The sequence below is a fragment of the Rhineura floridana genome, chromosome 6, assembly GCF_030035675.1.
Source record: "Rhineura floridana isolate rRhiFlo1 chromosome 6, rRhiFlo1.hap2, whole genome shotgun sequence".
Lineage (NCBI taxonomy): Eukaryota > Metazoa > Chordata > Lepidosauria > Squamata > Rhineuridae > Rhineura > Rhineura floridana.
The window spans coordinates 147,511,946-147,533,726 of record NC_084485.1 but is presented as its reverse complement, the minus strand read 5'-3'; the positions used below and the strand labels follow the sequence as shown (position 1 = coordinate 147,533,726).

The 21,781-nt window shown below is 44.1% G+C and overlaps 1 protein-coding gene across 7 annotated transcripts in view; it reads left to right on the top strand.

Moving 5' to 3' along the window:
* HMCN1 (hemicentin 1) overlaps nt 1–21,781 on the top strand; it is a 393,372-nt gene that overhangs the window by 328,081 nt on the left and 43,510 nt on the right. For 6 of the 7 annotated variants that reach the window (XM_061634028.1, XM_061634030.1, XM_061634029.1 and 3 more), the window contains 11 exons: nt 1,091–1,225; nt 2,006–2,275; nt 5,561–5,751; nt 6,821–7,034; nt 8,628–8,762; nt 9,203–9,393; nt 9,883–9,964; nt 11,715–11,984; nt 13,115–13,285; nt 14,831–15,001; nt 15,250–15,420. In XM_061634028.1, coding sequence (XP_061490012.1) covers nt 1,091–1,225; nt 2,006–2,275; nt 5,561–5,751; nt 6,821–7,034; nt 8,628–8,762; nt 9,203–9,393; nt 9,883–9,964; nt 11,715–11,984; nt 13,115–13,285; nt 14,831–15,001; nt 15,250–15,420 — 2,001 coding nt within the window. Of the gene's footprint in view, nt 1–1,090; nt 1,226–2,005; nt 2,276–5,560; nt 5,752–6,820; nt 7,035–8,627; nt 8,776–9,202; nt 9,394–9,882; nt 9,965–11,714; nt 11,985–13,114; nt 13,286–14,830; nt 15,002–15,249; nt 15,421–21,781 lie in introns of those variants that run through there. The other variant, XM_061634034.1, reaches the window with a different exon arrangement.

The window sequence follows — 21,781 nt, the reverse complement described above, 5'->3', positions numbered from 1 at the left end:
GTCATTATGTGTCATTTGTAAAAGTGCAAGTTTTGCAGAATAAATTGATCAAATAGGCACTCATGGGGCAAGGAGATCCCTTAAGTGAACTTTAAAAGCTTTATATACCAAGAGTAATGCCTTGAACTTGGTCTGATAACAGATTGGCAGCCAGTGTAGATCTTTGAGCACAGGTGGAATATGCTGACAGAATCTCACTTTTGTCAGCAGTCACAATGCAGTATTCTGTGCTAACTGCAGTTTTTGGATCAATCACAAGGCAAGCCTCATTGCAGTAATCTAGTCTTGAAGACACTGTTGCCTAAACTACTGTGATCCAAGCTATTTCAGTCCAGGAACAGTCAGAGCTATCATACCAGGAGAAGGTGGTGAAAGGTATCCCTAGCCATCAAGGCCACATGGGCCTCCAGTGATAAAGCTGGGTTCAGGAGCACCACTGGGCTGTGTACCTGCTGCTTCAGAGGGATTTCAGTGGACACAATATTTTTCAGTGGAGTCAGTCCACACATTTGGCTACCAGTTACCAAATGTAGAAAAATCGCCCGATGTGCATGCCTGTTCACCTTTTCTTTGAAAAAAACTCAAACAAAAAAGAGTTCAGTACCTCTCTAGGAAACTTACTTTGCCATCGAACTATTTTTATAGAATCTATAGCTGTGGATGCCAGGCAGCAGGAAGTAATGGCTCTGTATATGTTTATCTGCTCTTGTTTTATATTGTACTGAACCTGAGCTATTCTACCCTACCTTGAGATTGTTTGTGATGAAGGGTGGCAAAAATATTTTAAATAAATAAAGTGTCTATTTCTGGGGCTTAAATCCATTGTTTCTTTTGTGATCTCAAGGCACACAGTATACAACTGTTCACTATTATTTTTTTGATACGTTTGTAGATAATTGAAAACCATCAACATTAGCCTTTTCCTCCTCTAGTGTGATCACATACACAGTTCCGTCAGCCTTTCTTCATTTGACATGTCTCGGATTTCATTATTTAATTTCATTAGTTGACTTGTCTAGGATTTAAATTGGTCTTACTTTGTCTTCCTACAACTGTGTCTTATTTAATACATTTTGTGCATGTGTTCTAGAGGATAGTTATACAGTTCTCCCCAGTGGCAGTTTGCAGATTGCAAAAGCTGCTGCTGAAGATGCTGGAACTTACATATGTGTTGCTCAGAATCCAGCAGGCACTGCCCTTGGAAAGATCAAACTGAAAATCCAAAGTAAGTGTTACATGTGAACTAAAACTTGTTAAAATCTGAGATTATCTCAGAAAGCATTTAATGTATACCTCTAGGAAAGGAAAGGACAACCTTTTTTCTGTCAAAGCCTGTATTCCCTTAGGGGTAATCACGCAGTGCATAGTTAAGCTATGAAATTCACTCCCATAAGAGATAATGGTGGCTTTAGAAGAAGATTAGACAAATTCATGGGGGAAAGGGTATCAACGGCTATTGTTACAATAGCTGTGTTCCTCCACTGTCAGTATGCCTTTGAATACCAGTTGGTGGGAATCACAAGTGTTACACTAAGGCCCTGCTTGCAGGGTTCCCATAGACTCCTGTTTGACCACTGCAGGCCCTTCTTATGTTATGTAATTTGTCAGGGGCCACATGGGGGTGGTGACTGGGACAGGAGTCAAAAGTGGGTCCGCCCCCAAGAGCTATCCCTCTTTCTGCCACCCCTTTCCTCCATTTTCCTTCTCACATGAAACTATGCCAAGAGCTGCATGAAACTATTTAACTGAGCTTTAGCTTCTTAACTCCCTAAGAAATGCATCATTAAGGGAAAGAGAACTAGTTCTCCAGACAGTGCCTGCTTTTGTCACCTGCTCATGAGAAAAAGAGATGGATGGAAAAGACGGAACTTGATCACAGAGGAGCCAATCAACAGGGTTAGAAGATGGAGAGAGCCTGGGGAATTAATAGCTTGTAAAACATAATAGGGGGTGTTATCCCATTGTCTTCTAGGGCTGTGGATTAAAAAACTTGATTACCTTTCAGTTCCTCCAGCTATCAAATCTCATCCTGAAGAATATGTGGTTGTTGTGGATAAGCCTGCCACCCTGTTGTGTGAAGCAGAAGGGTACCCAGCTCCTGAGATCTCATGGCATAAAGAGGGACAGGAAGTCACAGCATCAGTGAGGCAGAGAATTCTCAGCATGGGGTCTTTACAGATTGCATTTGCTCATCCTAGTGACACTGGACGTTACACATGCACTGCTACAAATGTGGCTGGATCAAGCAGTTCAAGCATGGAACTCACCGTGCTTGGTAAGTAAGGTTAGAACTGGAGAATATGCATTGGCCTGTTAATCATGGTAGAAGTGAGCATGGTAGCCATTCTGTTTTTCATATTTTAATTAGTTTTTTTTACATATCATCATACAATCACAACTATAATAAATAGACAGAAATACTCTATCATCGTGACCCATTTCTTAAATGAATTATAATTAATTGGAGATTCAATTTAAGAGAAATTGGGCAAACGTAAGAAGGGGGGAACGATACAAGAGTGTATATTAAAACAGTTAAAAAGCATTCCAGACTTTCTTTGTTCTATTTATTTATTTAATTTTTATCCCACCTTTCCAAAAATTGTTTGAGGAGGCTTAATCTTTTTTAAAAAATAGTTAAACTGCCTTATCTTGTGGCACTTACCAGACTATATTTTTTTCTGAGCTTTTAATATGCATAAATCAGGACTTCAATTTTGTAAATTTGGACAAATGTTTAGTTGCTAAAATAGCAATGCTGGAAATTTAACATTAATCCATATTTGCAAAATTGAAGTCCTGATTTATGCATATTAAGAGCTCAGAAAAAATAGTGTCAGGATTTAACCATAAGACTTGTGTATCTTCTAGGTCCTAAGCGGCAGGGAATACACCAAAGATTCTTTATATAATGAAAAATGAGCAAACGTGACTAAGTGCCATTTTGCATTACAGAGCCAATTCTTGCCAGAATGGGACTGCTTTGCTCTATAGTAGTCATATATCATACATGTTAAGGAAGGATCAGAAGCCCTGCAGTTCCAGCATAGACTGTTCTTTGCAAGAGTCCTACTTGAGCTCATTATGGGGGCCTAGCATTTCCTAAACAGAATATTTTCTTTGATATATCTAAAGGTGACTTTGGGACAGATCTTAAAAACTTTTCCCCCTGTTTCTTCATTTGGATTGTCATTCCAAAATCTATTTCCCAAGGTTCTTTCAAAGAGGGTGGAAGGAGTTCTAAGTACACTGTGTTCAGAGTTTTATGTATACCTACTGATGGCTATACAATGTAAGAAATATGCAAAATATGGAAGAGTAGATATTGCATAAGCATCTGGTTAATGTATAATTGCCATTGACATCTTGGTTCAAGTTGAGATTGCTGAGCCAATTTTGAAAAAGAAGGCCTTTCTCATCAAATAAATAAATAAAGTTAGATATGCCCCTGTCAGTTCATTTTCCCCCTGCATTGTGGGTTCATTCATTCAATATATAATGATATATTTCTCCAAACTGGAAATAAGGATACTTATGAACTGCTGGGGCGGGGAGTGAGAAGCTCTTTTAAATACATTTCCCATTCAAGGAGCTCTACACAGTACGGGGTGGCTGGGTGGTCGTCATTTACATTTCCCACAATGCCTGGTGACTAGACTTTGCTGCACAGTGATGCTCAGAGCACTGCTGCCACTGCCAGATAAACCGACTAGAACCCACTGATAGATGAGAGGGGCTTCCAGAGAGCTTTTTGCCTAAACTTAAAACTGGCCCTGAGCAGTGGCTGCAGCCAAGAGGACAACAGCAACAAATTGGAAAAACCCTAAGCAACCTTTAATTTAGGGGTGACTAACCTGTGGTCCTCCAGTTGTTGGACTTCAAGCCCCATTAGCCACAGTCAGCATGGCCAGTAGTCAGGGATGATGGGAGTTGGAGTCTGCAGCATCTGGAGGGCCAGATTTATTGGTGTGGAAAAACAAAGAATGTACTTTACTGCTGTTATTAGGATCTCTATAGTCAGAATTTTAGTGGGATAAATTAATGTTACACTGAATGAAAGATATTCTAAAAAGAATATACAGAGATGCTCACTGTGCTGTGAGTCCCTTTGCCTGAGCTGAACATAGCATTATTAAGACTAGAGTCTATACTCTGATTATACTTTTTTACCTTAACGGTTCAGTAGAAGGGGAATTATTCTGTTGTATCTTCTGCTATCATTGCTCATTGCCATACTTGTGATCTGGCAAGTTTAAGGAAGCGATGAGCACCAAGAAGTCATATTGGGTTTTGGTATGATTTTCACATACTGATTTGAATTCAACAACTAGTTCTTTGGCTGCAGTCTTCTGGCTCAATGCTACCTTGAAACAAGTGCCTCCAATAAAAGCATTGGTTTAGCCTAAATTATTTTATGGCCATTTGGCATTTTTGTTCCCGAATTCTCTCACTTTAAATTAGTCTGCTCCCACAGTCTTGACATCCCCTCTGTGCTTTTGCACAGTTAAGACTAGTGTGCCAACTGCGCCCGTTCCTGGAGTCGTCTGATTTGGCTATGGTGACACATGCCTCAGTTACATCCCGCTTAGACTACTGTAACGCGCTCTATGTGGGGCTGCCTTTGAAGACTGTTCGGAAACTTCAGTTGGTGCAACGAGCTGCAGCCAGAATGTTAACTGGGGCTGGTTACAGGGACCATACAACTCCCCTGCTGCAACAGCTCCACTGGCTGCCAATCTGTTTCCGGACACAATTCAAAGTGCTGGTTATGACCTATAAAGCCCTATACGGCTTAGGTCCAGGCTATTTGTCAGGCCGTATCTCCCTATATGAACCTGCCCGGGCCCTGAGATCTTCAGGAGAGACCCTTCTCACGATCCCAACACCTTCACAAGTGCGACTGGTGGGGACACAAGATAGGGCCTTTTCGGTGGCTGCCCCTAGGCTTTGGAACTCCCTCCCTAGGGAGGCAAGAATGGCCTCCTCTGTGCAGTCTTTCCGCCGACAGCTAAAGACTTTTTTCTTCTGGCAGGCCTTTGGAACTGAAGGTTTTAAGGGTAGTGACTGAAGAGGATGCTGTATGTTATTGTTTTACTTGTATGCTCCTAAACTGGGCTGCAGTTTCTTAAGAGTAACTGGTTTTAACATCTTAATAGTTTAATCCTGTTTTAATGCTGATTTTATATGTTTATATGTTTTATATTTTTATAGGTTCTTAATGATATGTACTTATTTTTATCTGGAAGCCGCCTTGAGTTCCAGTTTGCAAAAAGGGCGGGGTATAAATAAAGTTAATAATAATAAATAATAATATATTTGTAGAATGCCACCATCCACCTGCTATGCTCTGTCTTCCCTCCCTCCTCCAAATTAAGCAGATCGAGCTCTCTGAATCACCTCCTACATAAATATCCACACTATGGTGTTTTAACACCCTTGTGTTGGGACATGCTTATGACTTTTATTTCTGACACCATGTACTACGCAGTATCTAACTTTGTAGATGCCTAAGAATATATGTGATTAATAGTATTTTTTTTAAAAAAAAATCTTCACACAGTCCCACCTAAGATACACAGTACAGAGGCCCATTACACAGTTGCTGAAAATTCACGCATAGTTCTGCCGTGTGTTGCTGATGGAATGCCAACACCATCCATGAACTGGAAAAAAGATGGCACGCTTTTAATGAGCATGGTGAGAAAATATATGGCTATGCCATATGGAGATCTCATTGTGGACAATGCCGTGGTAAGCATCAGTTTAAAGAACATACTCAAAACAGATGGGAGGGGAAAGAGTGGTTGTTGTTTTTTCCTCCTAGTCATTTATGGAAATTGCATTTAATTCACAAAATAGCTTTGGCTGTGAAAAATGTGGTGTTTGGAAAGAGTGTGTGCTATGCCCCACACCATATAAAACAGGGATGGAGATTCTATGGCCCTCCAGATATTGTTGTACTCCAATTCCCGTTAGCCCCAGCCAGCATGGCCAATGTTTAGGAACTATGGGAGCGGTAGTCCAATAACATCTGAAGGGTCACAGGTTCCCTATTGCAGGCATAAAGCCTAGATTGTTTTGGGGGCCAACTAGGAGTTTCTTCCCCCTTGCCATAAGGAATAGGACCATGGGAGGAGCCAATAGCTCAGTAGCCTCCAGGCCCTTAACCTTGCACCATCTACTTGGGTGGGGGTCTTTTTTTTTCCTGTTGCCAACTGATCACTACGCTATTCAGACTTATTGGGACTCAGTGTGGGGGGAGTCTAGAGAACTAGAGTCTTGGAGAACTGACACTGCTTAACTGGCCTCACAAAATAGCTGTACATGCCAAACCGTGAAAAAGACTGAACCTAGTGGTGGATGGGGATGAGCACATACAACCAACGTATTCCCAGAAATTTCCAAGTATGGATCTGACCCAGCCACTAAGCTGATGGGCATGCAGTGTACCTAACCTGAAAGTGTGCATTGTGTGGGTTTATTGGGCCAGAGACCCCTGATGCAAGTACCTGTAGGGAGTCCATGGACATGAAACTAGTGGCAGCACTTTGATAGATGGTTATAAATAATAATATTTCTAGTTTTGGATAGTCTGCTTTTTACAAAATATATTAAAAATTCCCTTGCTGATTCCCAGCAACACGGGGAAAGCAGGGAACCAGTTCTTCCCTCGAATCTAACACATTGCATGATTCAAATCCATATACAAACTTCAGACAAATGCTTTCTGAAATGCCCCCTGTGTACATTTTATTTATCACAGGATACTGTATTCCGCTGAATGTTTGCATGCCATTCTCTTTTACCCCCCTGCCTACAGCCTGAAGATTCTGGCAGCTACACCTGTGTTGCCAGCAATGTTGCTGGTGAAGATACCCACACTATCAACTTAACAGTCCACGTGCTCCCAACCTTTACTGAACTCCCTGGAGATGTGGCTTTAAACAAAGGAGACCGACTTCAGTTAACCTGCAAAGCAATTGGAGTTCCTGTGCCCAGAATCGCGTGGACTTTTAACAATAATATTATCCCAGGTGGGTTAGTATAGCAAAAGACAGTTTGACAGTATATTGTGAGATCATATCTAGAAAACACAGGAATTTTAGAAAAATTGGATTCCTGACATGGAGTTAGTATATGCATTTGGCAACTATTTTATTTGTACAATACAGTGTGTTGCTTACAAAAAAAGTAAGGTGATTATTTTATTTTGGATCACCTTTTGAGTTACAAAGAACTCTTTACCAGACAGAATGGAAAAGTGACAAAATGTCAGCTAGAAATAGCAAAATATGGGTCACTTCGTAGGTGTTTCATAATGCAAGTCTGTAGGAAGAGCCCTGCTGGATCATACCAAAAACCCATCTAACCTAACCTCCTGTTCTCAAAACGGCCAACTAGGTGCCTATGGGAAGCCCACTAATAAGGTATGAACAGAGCTTGGAAAAGTTACTTTTTTGAACTACAACTTCCATCAGCCCAATCCAGTGGCCATGCTGGCTGGGGCTGATGGGAGTTATAGTTCAAAAAAGTATCTTTTCCAAGCTCTGGGTATGAGTGCAAAAACAGAGCACTCTTCCATTCATGGATCCCCAGCAAGTGATACACAGTATACAACAAATCGTAAATTGCACCTGCATGTATTGTTAGCCCTGTTCTCCTTAAAATACACACTCACGGGGGCTTGATTGCCACATGCATGTATTTTAAGGAACAACAATTCTCATAATACTACCAAAGAATGATGCATATCCTTGTGCATTTTGTACTGGGTATTCACAACCTTGAGAAGGAGAAGCATTTTGTGCCTTAGACTTTTTCCCAAGCAAGGGAGGGTTCAGTCACTCTAAAGGCAAAAGACTATGGGCAAGAGCATGCCAATATGCTTTAGCCATTGGTTCCCACAAATAAAAGGCCAGCGGCATGTTGTTTCTTCCTCCCCACTTCAAAGTTGTGCATGCTACCTTTCAAAAACACACACCTAAAAATGTGATGAGTGAATGAGTCAACCAGGTGTTTGAAAACATTTATATGATTCTGATACACTTGCTGGAGATCTGGATGCAACAGCTTGCTGTGGAGTGTACACCTGGTATCAAGCCAGGGTTTGCTCCTATGTTAAACAGTTGTCACACCAAAAGAGTCCCAAATGTGTGGTAGATGGATACTCTTGCTCTCCTGAGAGTACCAAAAATCTTTTTACTTAAAAAGAAATAAATTATATAGCAGGTTGCAATCACTATTGAAACGTACTATCAACATGTAATTTGCAGTATCTCTTAAAATAATTGAATATATTCTTTACTCCAGCCACCAAAAGCCTTGGTTTCCAAAAGATGGCCATGTTTAGATATATCCTTTTTGCAGAGGAGTTCAGTCATTTTAAAGCAACCCACAAAAGTCATGAGGTACAGTGTATGTAAAACTCGGGGTGGGGAGGCAGAAAGCTGTGATTGACAATTATCTCCACCTGCAATCTTTTACCATAAAGCTGTTTTTAGTAGAGTATGGGATGCTGAACACCTAAAGTTAACCTGTAAAATACACATGCTGTATTGAGCCTTTCCAAAGCTGCTTTAATGTTTGTTGACTTGTTTTCCTCTTTTCTTTTCTTCTTGTTCTGCCAGCACAATATGATGATGTGAATGGACTTAGCAGACTTGTTATCGAAACAGTGTCGAAAGAGGACTCGGGAACCTACGTTTGCACAGCAGAAAATCTAGTTGGTTCTATCAAGGCTCTTGGATTTGTGTATGTGAAAGGTATGTATTCCTGGTAAGTTTGGGAATTATTTCATTGACTCCTAGTTCACACTCTCATGCAGAATCTAATATAATAGGTGATAAGGAGAAATAATGGAAATGGACTGTCTATCTTCTGAAAATGAAAATTGATTGAGTCCTATCAACAGTTGGACGTGAAACCTCTTTTCAAATTAAAGTTGAATCAAGCTTTCACAAACATTTTAAATTAGGTAAATTTCCTACATATAAAAGTATTGAATTCAAAAATAGCTGAACAGTCTAGACAGTCACCAAACTGGATTCAGTTTCATTCCATTTTTGCCACATTTCAATGTTTTAATGCTTGCATTTACTGTTTTTAATTCATGTTGCTTTTCCTAGATATATTGGCTCTAGTTTCATTTGAACTCTTACTTTATACAAAGTAACCTAAACTATTTCCTGCTGTTCTCCACCAGAACCTCCAGTATTCATGGGAGATTATCATTCCAGTCGGATTGAGCCCTTGGGTGGCAATGCTATTCTAAACTGTGAAGTCAGAGGAGACCCACCTCCAACTATCCAGTGGAGCAAAAAAGGAGTTGGCATTCAGATCAGCAACAGGATCAGACAACTCAGCAATGGATCGCTTGCCATCTATGGCACTGTCGTGAGTCATTACTCAAATCTCTACTAATGTGATATATAGCAATGGACAGCAATCCAGTGTAGAAATATCAAGTGATGCTCTCGTGAACCAGCCCGAAAACACGTAGCATTGGGGGCCTCTTCTTTTTGCCACGAAAACTGAACAGGCCACCCTCCTGGCAGAGTTCTTGTCACAGAGGATCTTGGATGTTGCCTAGGCCAGGCAAGTGGTGACACAGTATAATGGCTATAGGCTTGGTACCAGCAGATGACCTTCGTGCAGTGAGAGCAGGGACAACAAGCAGCGCTGGACAGCTAACCTGGCAGTGCCCCTGCATAATTATGCTTAATGATGCAACCCCCTTCCTCCCTTCACAAATGGGGAGATGGATCTATCTATCTATCTGATCAAATCAGCCATACTGTTTCCAACCCAATGCTGAGGTTAATATATAATCAACACAATAATGGATTTGATTACTCACCTGACTGCATGCTTATTTTTCTTCAGAATGAAGATGCTGCGGAGTATACATGTGTAGCTACAAATGATGCTGGTGTGGTTGAACACCGTGTAACCCTAACTTTGCACAGTAAGCCACAAAAATATATTCATACGATTGTGTTGGGAGCTCTAAATTTTATGCTTGGATGTATCTGCTGCATGAGTTAATGTAGGCAGATTTCAAGAAAAACAAAGCGTATTTATTTGAAACATTAATCTCTCCCTCTTTGCCTCTGTCAATGTAGCTATAGGGCCAAACTACATATTATGCTTTTTTGCCAAGCCTCGTAACTACGTGGGAGGGGAATGGATTGGGGGGTTGCATGGTGGGGAGGGATTAACCTCCCCCACATGCTACGATCCCGATAACAGTCAGAACTCCCCTCCACCTGTAATTAATCAAAGAAAAACAAGTGGTTTAGCTACGTGTTAAGCATGTCACCCATAGTGTCTTATCAGTTAAGTTGTTTAGCATAAGGAGTAGTGACTTGCCAATGGCAACCTAGTGAGCTTCATGAATGAAGTTGGAACTGCGTGTTCTTTACCTCAATTCTGCTCTCACCCCCAATGCTTTCTATAGTGAGGAAAAGGTACCTTGAGGTAGAGGGTCAAGGTACCAGGTGGCCAAGGCCTTCATCAAAGATAGGAGACACCCACAGGACCTCTTCTGCTTCTCCAGTGGTGGCTGAGCACTAAAATGTGTGCTGCCAACATAGTGAAACTGGCAGCATCTTTTTCCACTGTGGATCATGGAAGCTGAGCTACGACAACCCTGATGATCCCAGGTAGAAAATGATGCTGCCAATTCACTGTGTTGTAGGGATGGAAAGAGCTGTCAGTTCTGGTTCTCATTTTTCCAATCTTAAATTCAGTTCTCCACATTTCTGTAGCAATTTGCTTTAAGAAAAAAAGAAAATTCTCCAGCATTTTAGTGTGAATTTCTCTTAAAAACCCTTTTTTCTAAGGAGTTTTGACTCATATACACATTTCTGCAAGCCATTTTTGTCATACAATGCATTTTTGCATGTTATTTTCACGCATATATTCATTTTTATGTGCACTTTCCCCTAACATGCATTTTTGTGAACATTGGTTGGTGAACTGCATTGCAAAATTCGAATAAGTGCGAATTTCAAAGGATGACTGTGTTTCAGTTCTCATATTGTTTTGGAAAGTGCGAATTTGATAAATTCAGCTTGAAATGTGAACTGCATTGAAATTCTTGCCCATCCCTACTATGATGGCAGTGTGCTTTACTCATTGTTTGGCTGCTGGCCAGGACAGGCTGTGAAGGCATCTGCCATCTTTGAGCCCTCAAAGCCTGGAACCTCAATCCTGTTCTTCAGGCTGAGTTACCCCCCTTGATGGAGGGGCAGTGGGTAGCAGGTGGCAGAGAGAAACTGGCCTGTGAGCCTTCCTTTTGAACACTCAATATCCCTTAAAGAATGTTTGAGCAGATTACTCAATGGGTCCAATTAATTCCTAAGGTGAATCCACGGCTACTTGCACACTTCTAAATGTTATGCCAGCAAATATGGGAAACCATGTGAATGTGTGTGTGGGTGCTTAACCCTTCCCCACCCTGTCACTTTTCGCCTGTAATCTCACCCGTCTCTCTCTCTCTCTCTCTCACACACACACACACACGCACGGACACACATGCACGCACACACACACACACACTCTTACAGAATAACAAAAGGGCCTTCAACCTATATCAGTTGCTCCATGGTACCACCAAAAATATTGCAGGGTGTTGGGAACAGGGAAGAATTCCTTCGCTCTTAGTGATTTATTGCAAAAGTCAGCAAACTGGGAACATTCTGTTTTTATCTCAGGTGCGCCTGTTATTACAATTGAACCAGTAGAGACTATTGTTGATGCTGGAACCACAGTGGTGCTGAACTGCCAAGCAGAAGGGGAACCTCCTCCAAGCATTGAATGGTCTCGCCAAGGCTGGCCTCTCCATAGTCAGGAGCGAATGACTGTTTTGACAAATGGCTCCTTGCGTATTGCAGTTGCACATAAAGAGGATACTTCTGAATACGAGTGTGTAGCTAGGAACCTAATGGGCTCTGTCCTTGTCAAAGTGCCATTCATTGTCCAAGGTGGGTGCTGAATCTTACCTGCCTTTTTATTCTCCTCATTGAGGAACTCTGTGTGATTCACAATTTGCATGCTTTTAAGCAAAGAAGTAGGCCAGTTAAGAGAGAGAGAGACCATGTTTTCTATTTGTATCTCTCTCATTCTGTACAATAGCACTTCCCCACATGTGTGTTGGAGCTCCCTAGGGAACCATGAGAATATTTTTATGGTCCTTCTAGACTGAAACTAATCAAGCATTAAAGGCTCCTATGATCTAAAAGTTTCCACGCATAGAGATAGTTGACTATTACATAATAATAATATTTAAGTTAATTTGTTTGTCGCCTATCTGGCAATTAGCCACTCTAATTCATACATCCCTGCATGATTGACTGCACGGGGTTTGCCTTCTTCCAGACCATTTTTGCTGAATGTCTTCATTAAGTGCTGGGGCATTCAAGTGCTCTCAAAGCAGAGATGGTGCAGAATTACCTCAGACACAATTTGCAGGGTGTGCTTCTTTGAGGGCATGCCATTCTTCCTCTTGCATGCTCTAGAAGCAAACTTTTAAAAGTTTAAGATGAACTGTACCTCCAGTTTCAATTTAGAAAAGAAGTTTGGGAAGCATTGCTCTAGAAGTAGCATGGCAACATCAGGATGCTACCTAGGCCATTGGTCTTCCATCTTTTCATATACAGGATCCATTATTATTATTGTGATATGTGGATCACAGGCTTCCTTCAAGGCACTTAAAATCATCCATACGTGGGTGTTTCCAGAAAATCTCCCAGCCTCAACTAGTCCAGGTTGAACCTCCTTTGCTGTAAAGATTCAATGGTATTAAGCATCATCAAGCCATTAACTTAGCTTACAATGAGAAACTCTTCTTGCAATTAATGCTTTTAAGAAAAAAATACAAAGAAATAGCAATAATTCACTGTTGTGATTCACCTTGTGTCAAGTCCCTATCCAGTTGTGGAGCAAGACCCATCAACTGAAAACCAGTGGTTGAGGCTACTATTGCTAGTATCATCATCATGTGCATGTTTAGGGTTTTTGTTTTTTTTAAAAAAAAGGTCAAAAAGAAATAACATGCACATGTCTGATGGTGAGAGAAATATTGACTAAAATATATGAAATTGTTTTACTCCAGTGCATGGAGGATTTTCTGACTGGCTTGATTGGCAGCCATGCAGTGTAACATGTGGTCAAGGTATTCAAAAAAGGATCCATCTGTGTAACAATCCGCTCCCTGCAAATGGTGGACGGCCCTGTACGGAGCCTGATCACGAAATACGCAGCTGTCAGAATAAACTGTGTCCAGGTAAATTTTGATTTTCACTCTTTGTATGCACACTAGAGTGCTCTATCAGACACTCAGAAGGCACTTCTCTTCATGTGAAGTTTTTGCTTAAACCCCCTTTGTTATGGAGTTGTATTCTATTGGTGTCCCTCCACTGACAGAAGGCAGTTTGATCCAGTGGAGCCTTCTATCAGCCGGACAAGGATACAGGTGGTCTCAGCAATTCCACCTCCACCCTGCTTCTCCCTAATACCTCCCACACTGTCCTGAAGAGTGTCCCAACCCTCTGGAACAGCATGGCAGCTGGTTGGGGAGGGGGAATCACCAAAGATGGCCATGATCCCTTTTCCATTGATGGAAGACACCAACGAATCAAAGTGTCTTCCATCAGTGGAGGGACGCCAATAGGATATAACCCACAGCAATTCAGCGCTGCTGTTTCACGTATTCATAGATGGCTCACATGTTACATTCTGATGCAACATAACATCTTGATCCTATACACCAGGAGTGGCTAACCTTTTTCGGGCCAAGGGCCACATTGAGCTATGGCCAACCCTCTGGGGGCCACATGGTAAAGAAGGCATGGCCAATGTAGAAAAGTGGGCATGGCTGAGGCGGGAAGTGAGCATCGCCAAAGTGGAACTAATCCCTCATCTATTCCCCCCAGTTTATTTTATTTTTAACTGATTTTCTTTTCCTTCAAATTCATTAGTCAAAGTCCTCCCCCCCAAATTCCCTCAAATAAATTCTATGTTTATTTTATTTTTACTTTTAATTATTTCCTCCGAAGTCAGAGGTCATAATCCTTCAAGTCCCTCTTTCCCCTTTAATTTACTCGCCAATGTAATCAATAGGTAATGTTGACTGCAGACTTCATCACATCTACTCACTTCATCTACTAGCTGCATTGTTTTTGTTGCTGTGATGCCTTTGGCAGCACTTGGGAATAGTCGTTAATTAGCAGCAGCCGTAGGCATCACAAGTTGCTGACTGTTAGCACTATTAATAGTGCATCCGGAAACAGCAAAAAGGGAGAAACAAGGAAGATATTTTTGGTGTTGTTATGTTAAGAAGCCCTAATTAGTTTGAAAACACTGAAATTACCTGAGAGCACTTAGGAAAGCCCGGTGAAGGTAAATTACCATGGAAAAAGTAAAAAATGAAAATGAAAAGCCACAGAATTACCACAGAATTATCAGGGGTGGGTTCCTGTGCGCCACCAAATACCTCTTGGTGGGTTGCATATGGCTCCTGGGCTGCAGGTTAACCACTCCTGCTGTACATAGTGACTTGGAATTAAGTCTAATTTGTGTTAGTGGAATCTACTTCTAAATTAGCAAATATAGCAGCTTCAATAACATTACATTCTGCTTGTTTTAGCAAGAGGAAGTTCTGGGAAAACTCTGAATAACATGCAATTTTACCACTTATGAATGCTCTAGTTTAAGCAGGTTGCATTATATATCTGACAAGGTTTTGCTTGTCCTAATAATCCTGAGGTCCAACACATATTTCAACATCTGTTACTAAGTCATATAATATATATATATATATTCTTTTTAGTGGATGGCAACTGGTCAGAATGGGGCTCTTGGGAAGAGTGCTCTAGAACCTGTGGGCAAGGCAACAAGACAAGAACCAGAACTTGTAGCAATCCTCCAGCCCAACACAGTGGAAGGCCTTGTGATGGCAATGCTGTGGAGTCAATCATGTGCAACATTAGACCTTGTCCAGGTGAGAATACAGAGGGATTGTTAAGTGCCACACATAAACCACATTTCAAATGAATTCTTCCCCCCTCCCTCTCTAGAGTGTTGTTCCTCCCTCTCTTTCAAATTAGGTGGGAGGAAGGGAGAGGGAAGATCAGTAATTCAGGTCGCTTTCCACTCATGCGACCTTTGGATCCAACCCAATGTTAGTTTGTTTGTTTTTTTAATGAAAATGGAGTTCCTGCTTGGATTGTAACTCTGTCTGTTTTGTAGTTAATGGTGCCTGGGGCTCATGGTTACCATGGGGACCCTGCAGTGAAACATGTGGCAAAGGTACTCACACCAGATTAAGGCTATGCAATAACCCCCCTCCATCATTTGATGGTGTCTACTGTGATGGACCTGATGCACAAATGCAGGTTTGCAGCAAGAGAGACTGTCCAGGTAAGTTACAAATAGAATGCATTGTCTTTTTCTGGGGCTTATAAAGACGTAAAGGTTTTTAGTTCTTTTTTATTTGAAAGAACAGGGCTGTAGATGGAAGGTGAGAGGGGAATGAAGGAAAGTTAGGGGAATGTGGGTTAGGGGAAAGGACAACAATTAGACATGAGCATGTGTAGGGCAAAAAATGTGACCTCTCCACACACTGTAAACAGCGCCTAGCGCAACTCATCATCCCTTTGCCCACTGCATTAGAGACTATAATCAAGGGAGAGAGCCTCAGATTTTCAGAACATGGCTTGCATTTGTATGGTTCCTACGCTAAACCAAAAAAGAAAAGTCAAGTCATTCCAGTTGTGCAGATTAAGAGCTAGTTTATTTATTCAACATAATCAAGTGGTAAAACGTTTCCTGGGCCATATCAAGCTTCAGTTGGGAGAACCATATTTTTAAACATGTCTTCTCTAAACTATCTCCCAGTATGGTAAAGGGCCATGTTGGGGAGAAGGATTTGGTCTAGCCTTCTTTCTGATAAGTCATTTTTCTATGTGCAAGGATGTTTTTCTATAGAAGAGTGTTCAAAAATGCACCTCCACCACCACCTGGATCCTGAAGTATGAAAGTCCAGGAAAAGCATTATTATAGGACTCTACTTGAGTGGATTGCAATTTGGCCAGTCATTCAACTAGTCATGATTCCTTTACTGCCTATGTAATATTTTTTTCCACATGTCTGCACAGTTCACATACAAAGCATTATATGTGTGAGAGAGAAACACATACAGAGAAAGAGAATTCACATGGGAAAGGGGCACTGAACCCTCCCCCTATACTTTACCTCTCCCTATTTTTCTGTGCCTGACAATTTCATCCCTTCCTGGTTCACTTCCAGTATCAGAAGTAGGAAAGGAGAAAAGTGCCTGGAGCAACTAACGGGAGGGGAGGATAAGTTTATAAAAGAGGGGAGGGTTCAGTTCTCCTTTCCCTTGCACCTCTTTTCCTAGTAAAGACACACACACACATATACACACACACCTGCTTACTTGTGTATTTGGGAATGTCATCCCTGTCACCTCTAGTTTAGATTCTGTTCTTTTCCTCAGGTAGACTGCCATCATATTGGGTACTACTGCCATCTAGCGTCCGAAGGCAAGAATGCACTGAAGTCAATACCTGGGGCATCGAGCCCCTCCCACTTCCAGTTTCATTCTTGCCTTCGTCCGAGGCATTTGGATATCTGCATCTTGGCTAAGTTTTACTGGTGTGTGTGTGTGTGTGTGTGTAATTGAGTGGTGGGATTGCTGGCTATTCTTCTTCTCCTGCTTCCCCTTCCCTTTCTAGATTACTTAGAGTGTTTGCGATCTTTGGTGTTCTGTTTTCTGGGGTTTGGGGTAACTTTGTTTGTTCTCCCCCTTCCACCTCCTTGGTTGTTAGCAGCGGCGGCTGCCTCCTTTTTTCTCCGTTTTCGGGCCCGAAGCTGCGCCTCCTTCTCCCTTAGGCACAGTGCTCTCTAGCCTGTGCCTCCGGCTTCCCGTCTCTGCTTGGGAAGCTCCTGCTGGTCCTTACCACTTGTTTAGACGGTAACTCGCCTTTGAGCTCTGCGATTGGCGGGGGCTCGCCCCCCCAGACTCACCCTGCGGCCTTTCCTCCCGTCCACAGCTGCCTCCATCTACTTCCCTCTTTGGCGGTTAGAGCATGCATAGGTCTCCAGTTTTTCTCTAACGGCAGCGGTTCCTCCTGGCTGCCCAGTCCAGGTCGCAGGAGCTCCTTTCAGGCCACTTTGCTCCTTCCCCTCCCATCCGCCATTTTGAATTTTAGGTTTCCCGCCTTTTTTAGCGGACTCCTTTTTTTGTTTGTTACCTCTTTTGTTTACTCTGCTGCCTTTTCCCCTCACCTCCGGGCAGAATTTTAAGTGAATTTATTACACTTTTTGTAGTTAAGCTTTTCTCCCTTAGCAGCTGCACTGAACTTTCCATGCTGAACATAGTAGCTGCATAGCTTGCAGGCCCTTTAAAGCGATACCACACCTTCCCCATTGTGTGTGTGTATCTTGCTGCATGGGTGCCATATTGAAGCAAATTTATTTGTTTGTGCATAGCCTACACAGTGCACATTAGCGGTACTGCACCTTCCCCATTGTGTGCATGTATCTAGCTCTGGGTCACACTGCACTATAAAAATTTTCTTGGCACTCTGTTTTGATCAGTGCATAGTAGCGATACCGCACCTTCCCCATTGTGTGTGTGTATTTAGCTCTGGCCACACTATAGCATGAAAAAACTTTTCTAGCATACTGATTTGGACAACATACAATAGCGGTCTCCCACCTTCCCCATTGTGTGCATGTACTTAGCTTGTGGCCCATATTATATCAAAATTTATTCTCAGCACCCTGTTTTGAGTAGTGCAGTACCAGTACCCATCCATTTTTTAGTGCTATAGTGATCCAACCTCCTTATTTCCTCACTCTACGGGCGTGACACTGCACCTTCCACACTGTGTGTGCATTTCGATAGTTACATGGCGGATCACCAACCAGAAGCACCGCAGACCTCAGGGGCAAATCAACAGCGCATTGCCCCTGCACCACACAAACCTTCTAAGCACAAGCATGCTAAAGCTGTCGCCAAGACTAAGCACCTGTCTGCCCACAGCACTCCCAAGCAGGCTTGCTATGTTTCTGCCCCAATCTTGGATGAGCCTCCTCAGGAGGCATTGCCTGCTCTGTTTCAATCTCCTGCCGGCTCATCAGACGACGAATTCCAAGGTTTTCCCAGCCAATCATCACGCCGCTCTGAGGTTCCTCTTGCTTCTCTGCCGCCACCGGTGCAGCCACATCTTCCTCCACAGGAGCATACTGTACTCTCGGATCCCTCCACAGGATTGCAACTGACCCCAGAGTTTCTGTCCCAGCTACAAGAAGTACTTGGGTTCCTCTCCCAAGCTCAGCCTCAGGCGCACCTATTGCCTCAGCTAGCAGCTACTCGGCAGCACACTTCCATACGGCTACCTGGCCCTCACGATGAGATCCATCCTTCCTCGCCTAACCCATTTGACATTTCTAGAGGCAGACTTGGCGGCGAACCCTCAGGCATGGAAGACTATTCCTCCCTTATGCAGGCAGATCCTGATGAATGGAGCAGAGGAAGACTTATCGTCTTTTCAACTCGGCTGACTACCTTCCCCTTTGTCGCAGAGTGTTGGACACCCTCAGCATCCAATCCGCACAACCACAACCCGTTGCTCCACCAGTTAAGGGCGCCAGGGTTCTCAAGTTGCCCAGATCAGCGGATCACTCCATTCCTGTGCCAGACCCCATCAACAAGCAGGCCAGAGAGGAATGGGTCCGCCCACTGCACCCACGTCGCTTCTTCCTGCTAGCCAACAGACTTTACACTTTGGCCCTGGAATTCATGTCTTTTCTGAACGTCCCTGGGGTAGACCAACCAATTTCGAACTTAGTCTCTAGGTCCCTCCTTCCGAAAGAAGGCGACTCACAGTTCAAAGACCCCTTGGAAAGATGGCTGGATTTCGCACTATGTAAGAATCACGAGGCTTCTGCCTTTTCTATCCAGGCCTCCGCTGCTGCCTCAATTTTCTCATGGGCTTCGATGATGTGGCTTGATGACCTCTTGGATGATCCCAGTCCGGATCCAGTCACGCTACAAAAGGGCCTAGTCAAGCTTCATAAGGCAGCTGCATTCGTGGCGGATGCCACTTTAGATGCAACCCACCAGTGAGCATGGGCTCTAGCTACAGAAGTAGTAGCTCGAAGAACCCTTTGGCTCCGACACTGGGAGGCTGATGCCACTGGGAGGCTGATGCCACTGCCAGATCCAACCTGTCCATGACTTCATACTCGGGGTCTCTGCTATTTGGGGCAGACGCACTTAAAGCGGTCTTGATTGACCCCAAGGACAACCAAAAACCTACCTTAGCCACAACCAGGAGAGATGACCGCAGGCCTTTCTGACGGTTTGCCCCATACCGTCCTTTCCAGCCCTTTGGGGGGGACGTGGCCTGGGGGGCGAGGCTGGGATGCCCAGCCTTCCAATTTCTGCTCCTCCAGGGCACCCTGGCCTAGCCAGCGCTTCCAGGGCAGACCCCAGTACCAAAACCGACAAGCCACATCTTCCCTATACGGCAGAGAAGCTCATCAGCGCAGGCAGTTCTGACGCCATCCCTATTGGGGGCAGGCTACTTCTCTTCACAAGTTCCTGGCTCCCTTTAACTCAGGTATCCTGGGTCAGAAGCATCTTCTCCCACGGATACAACATAGAGGTTTGGTCGACACTTTCAGACAGATATTGCCCCTCTCCCATCTCCAAATCTCACGGGAGGGTCATGCAGGATGCCTTACATCACTTACTCAACATAGCCGCAGTAGAACCAGTACCACCAGCGGAAAGGTCGCAAGGCGTCTACTCCGTTCTGTTCGCAGTTCCAAAGCGAGACTCTTCATGGAGGGCGGTCTTGGACCTCAAATTCGTCAACCGCTTTGTCAAGTATTGCCTGTTGAAAATGGAGTCACTGGCGACCATTGTGGAAGCTCTGCAACAGGGGGACTTTCTGGCATCCATCGACCTGAAAGACACTTATCTCCACATCCCGATCGTTCCTGCCCACAGACGATTCCTGAGGCTTTCATTAGGCCAACACCACTTTCAATACCAGGCCATGCCGTTCGGTCTGCTGTCGGTCCCACGAGTGTTTACCAAAGTGATGGTTACCCTGGTGGCCTTCCTCCATCTACAGGGAGTCCATATTCATCCCTACCTGGACGACCTCCTCCTTTGGGCGCGCTCCAAGGACCAAGCCAGGAGACAGCTCCATTACACCCTAGATGTTCTCAGCTCTCATGGCTGGCTAGTCAACATCGAGAAGAGTCATCTAGACCCAACCCAGTGGCTCCAGCATCTGGGATCAATACTGGACACGGCTCGAGCCATGGTTTTTCTGTCCCCAGAGCGTATTTCCACCATCCGTGCCATGGCAACCTTCCTGATACAACGCTCAAAGGCGGACGTCATGTTTCTGGCAAGAGTCTTTGGGACGTTAGTCTCCACTATCCACATCATCCTGTGGGCCCGACACCACACTCGACCTTTTCAATGGGCCCTTCTACCTTTTCAGGCAGACATTGCCAACTCCAACCATTGTGTGATTCAGCTGGAACCATTGCTGAGAGCATCATTCCACTGGTGGGCAATGAAGACACATCTCAGCAGGGGTACCCCGTTCCAGGAGCCGGACAGAGCCATAATCACCACAGATGCCAGTCTGACTGGCTGGGGAGCCCACTGCAATTCCAGCTTCATCCAGGGTGTGTGGTCCAGAGCGGAGCAATGCCAAAATATAAATTGGCTGGAATTCAGAGCTGTCCACCTGGACCTTCAACACTTCCATCCACTGTTGTCCCTGCAGCATGTGCTAATCCAAACAGACAACACATGTGTAAAATCACACCTGAACAGACAGGGAAGCACCAGGTCTCGAGCTCTCCAGGCAGAGGCAACCCAACTCTTTGACTGGGCCGAGACCCACCTGCTGTCTATAAGGGCAGAACACCTCAGCGGGGAGCTGAATGTGGCCACCGATTGGCTCAGCAGGCAGCATGGGAGAATGGAAACTCCATCCGGTGGTGTTCGACCTTCTTCAGCAATGGTTCGGCACCCTCTCAGTGGACCTCTTTGCCTCAAGCCACAATTGCCAGCTGCCTCGTTACTTCTTGAGGTATCTGGATTCGACGGCGGAAGCAGTGGACACGCTGACAGCATCCTGGCCAGAGGGTCTCCTCTACACCTTCCCACCAATATTCCTCCTGGGCAGGACATTGAAGAAACTGCAGCACAAGAGAGCTCAGCTTCTCCTAATAGCCCCATACTGGCCTCGCCGATCGTGGTTTTTGGATCTACTCTCCCTATCAGTCACAGATCCCTGGACACTGCCAGCCAGGCTGGACCTACTCTCCCAGGGACCGATCTGGCACCCAGACCCAGCCTGGCTGAATCTGACGGCCTGGCTTTTGAACGGCGGCAGCTGAGTGCCACAGGATTGCCTCAAGGGGTGGTTGACACAATTTTAGCGTCTAGAAGACCGTCAACAACTCGCATATACCAGAGTACTTGGCTTGCTTTTTCCACCTGGTGCACTCCAGCCTGCTGATGCCACCATACAGCAGGTTCTGCAGTTCCTAAATAGAGGGCTCAGAATGGGACTGAAACCGAACACTTTGCGTCGTCATGCTTCCACTATCTCCTCCATCCTGTCCGTTTCTTCATCGGCCGTTCCTGTGGGCTCTCACCCACTCATAAAATGCTTTCTGAAAGGGGCCGCCCACCTCTCTCCGGCTGTGCGTCACCATT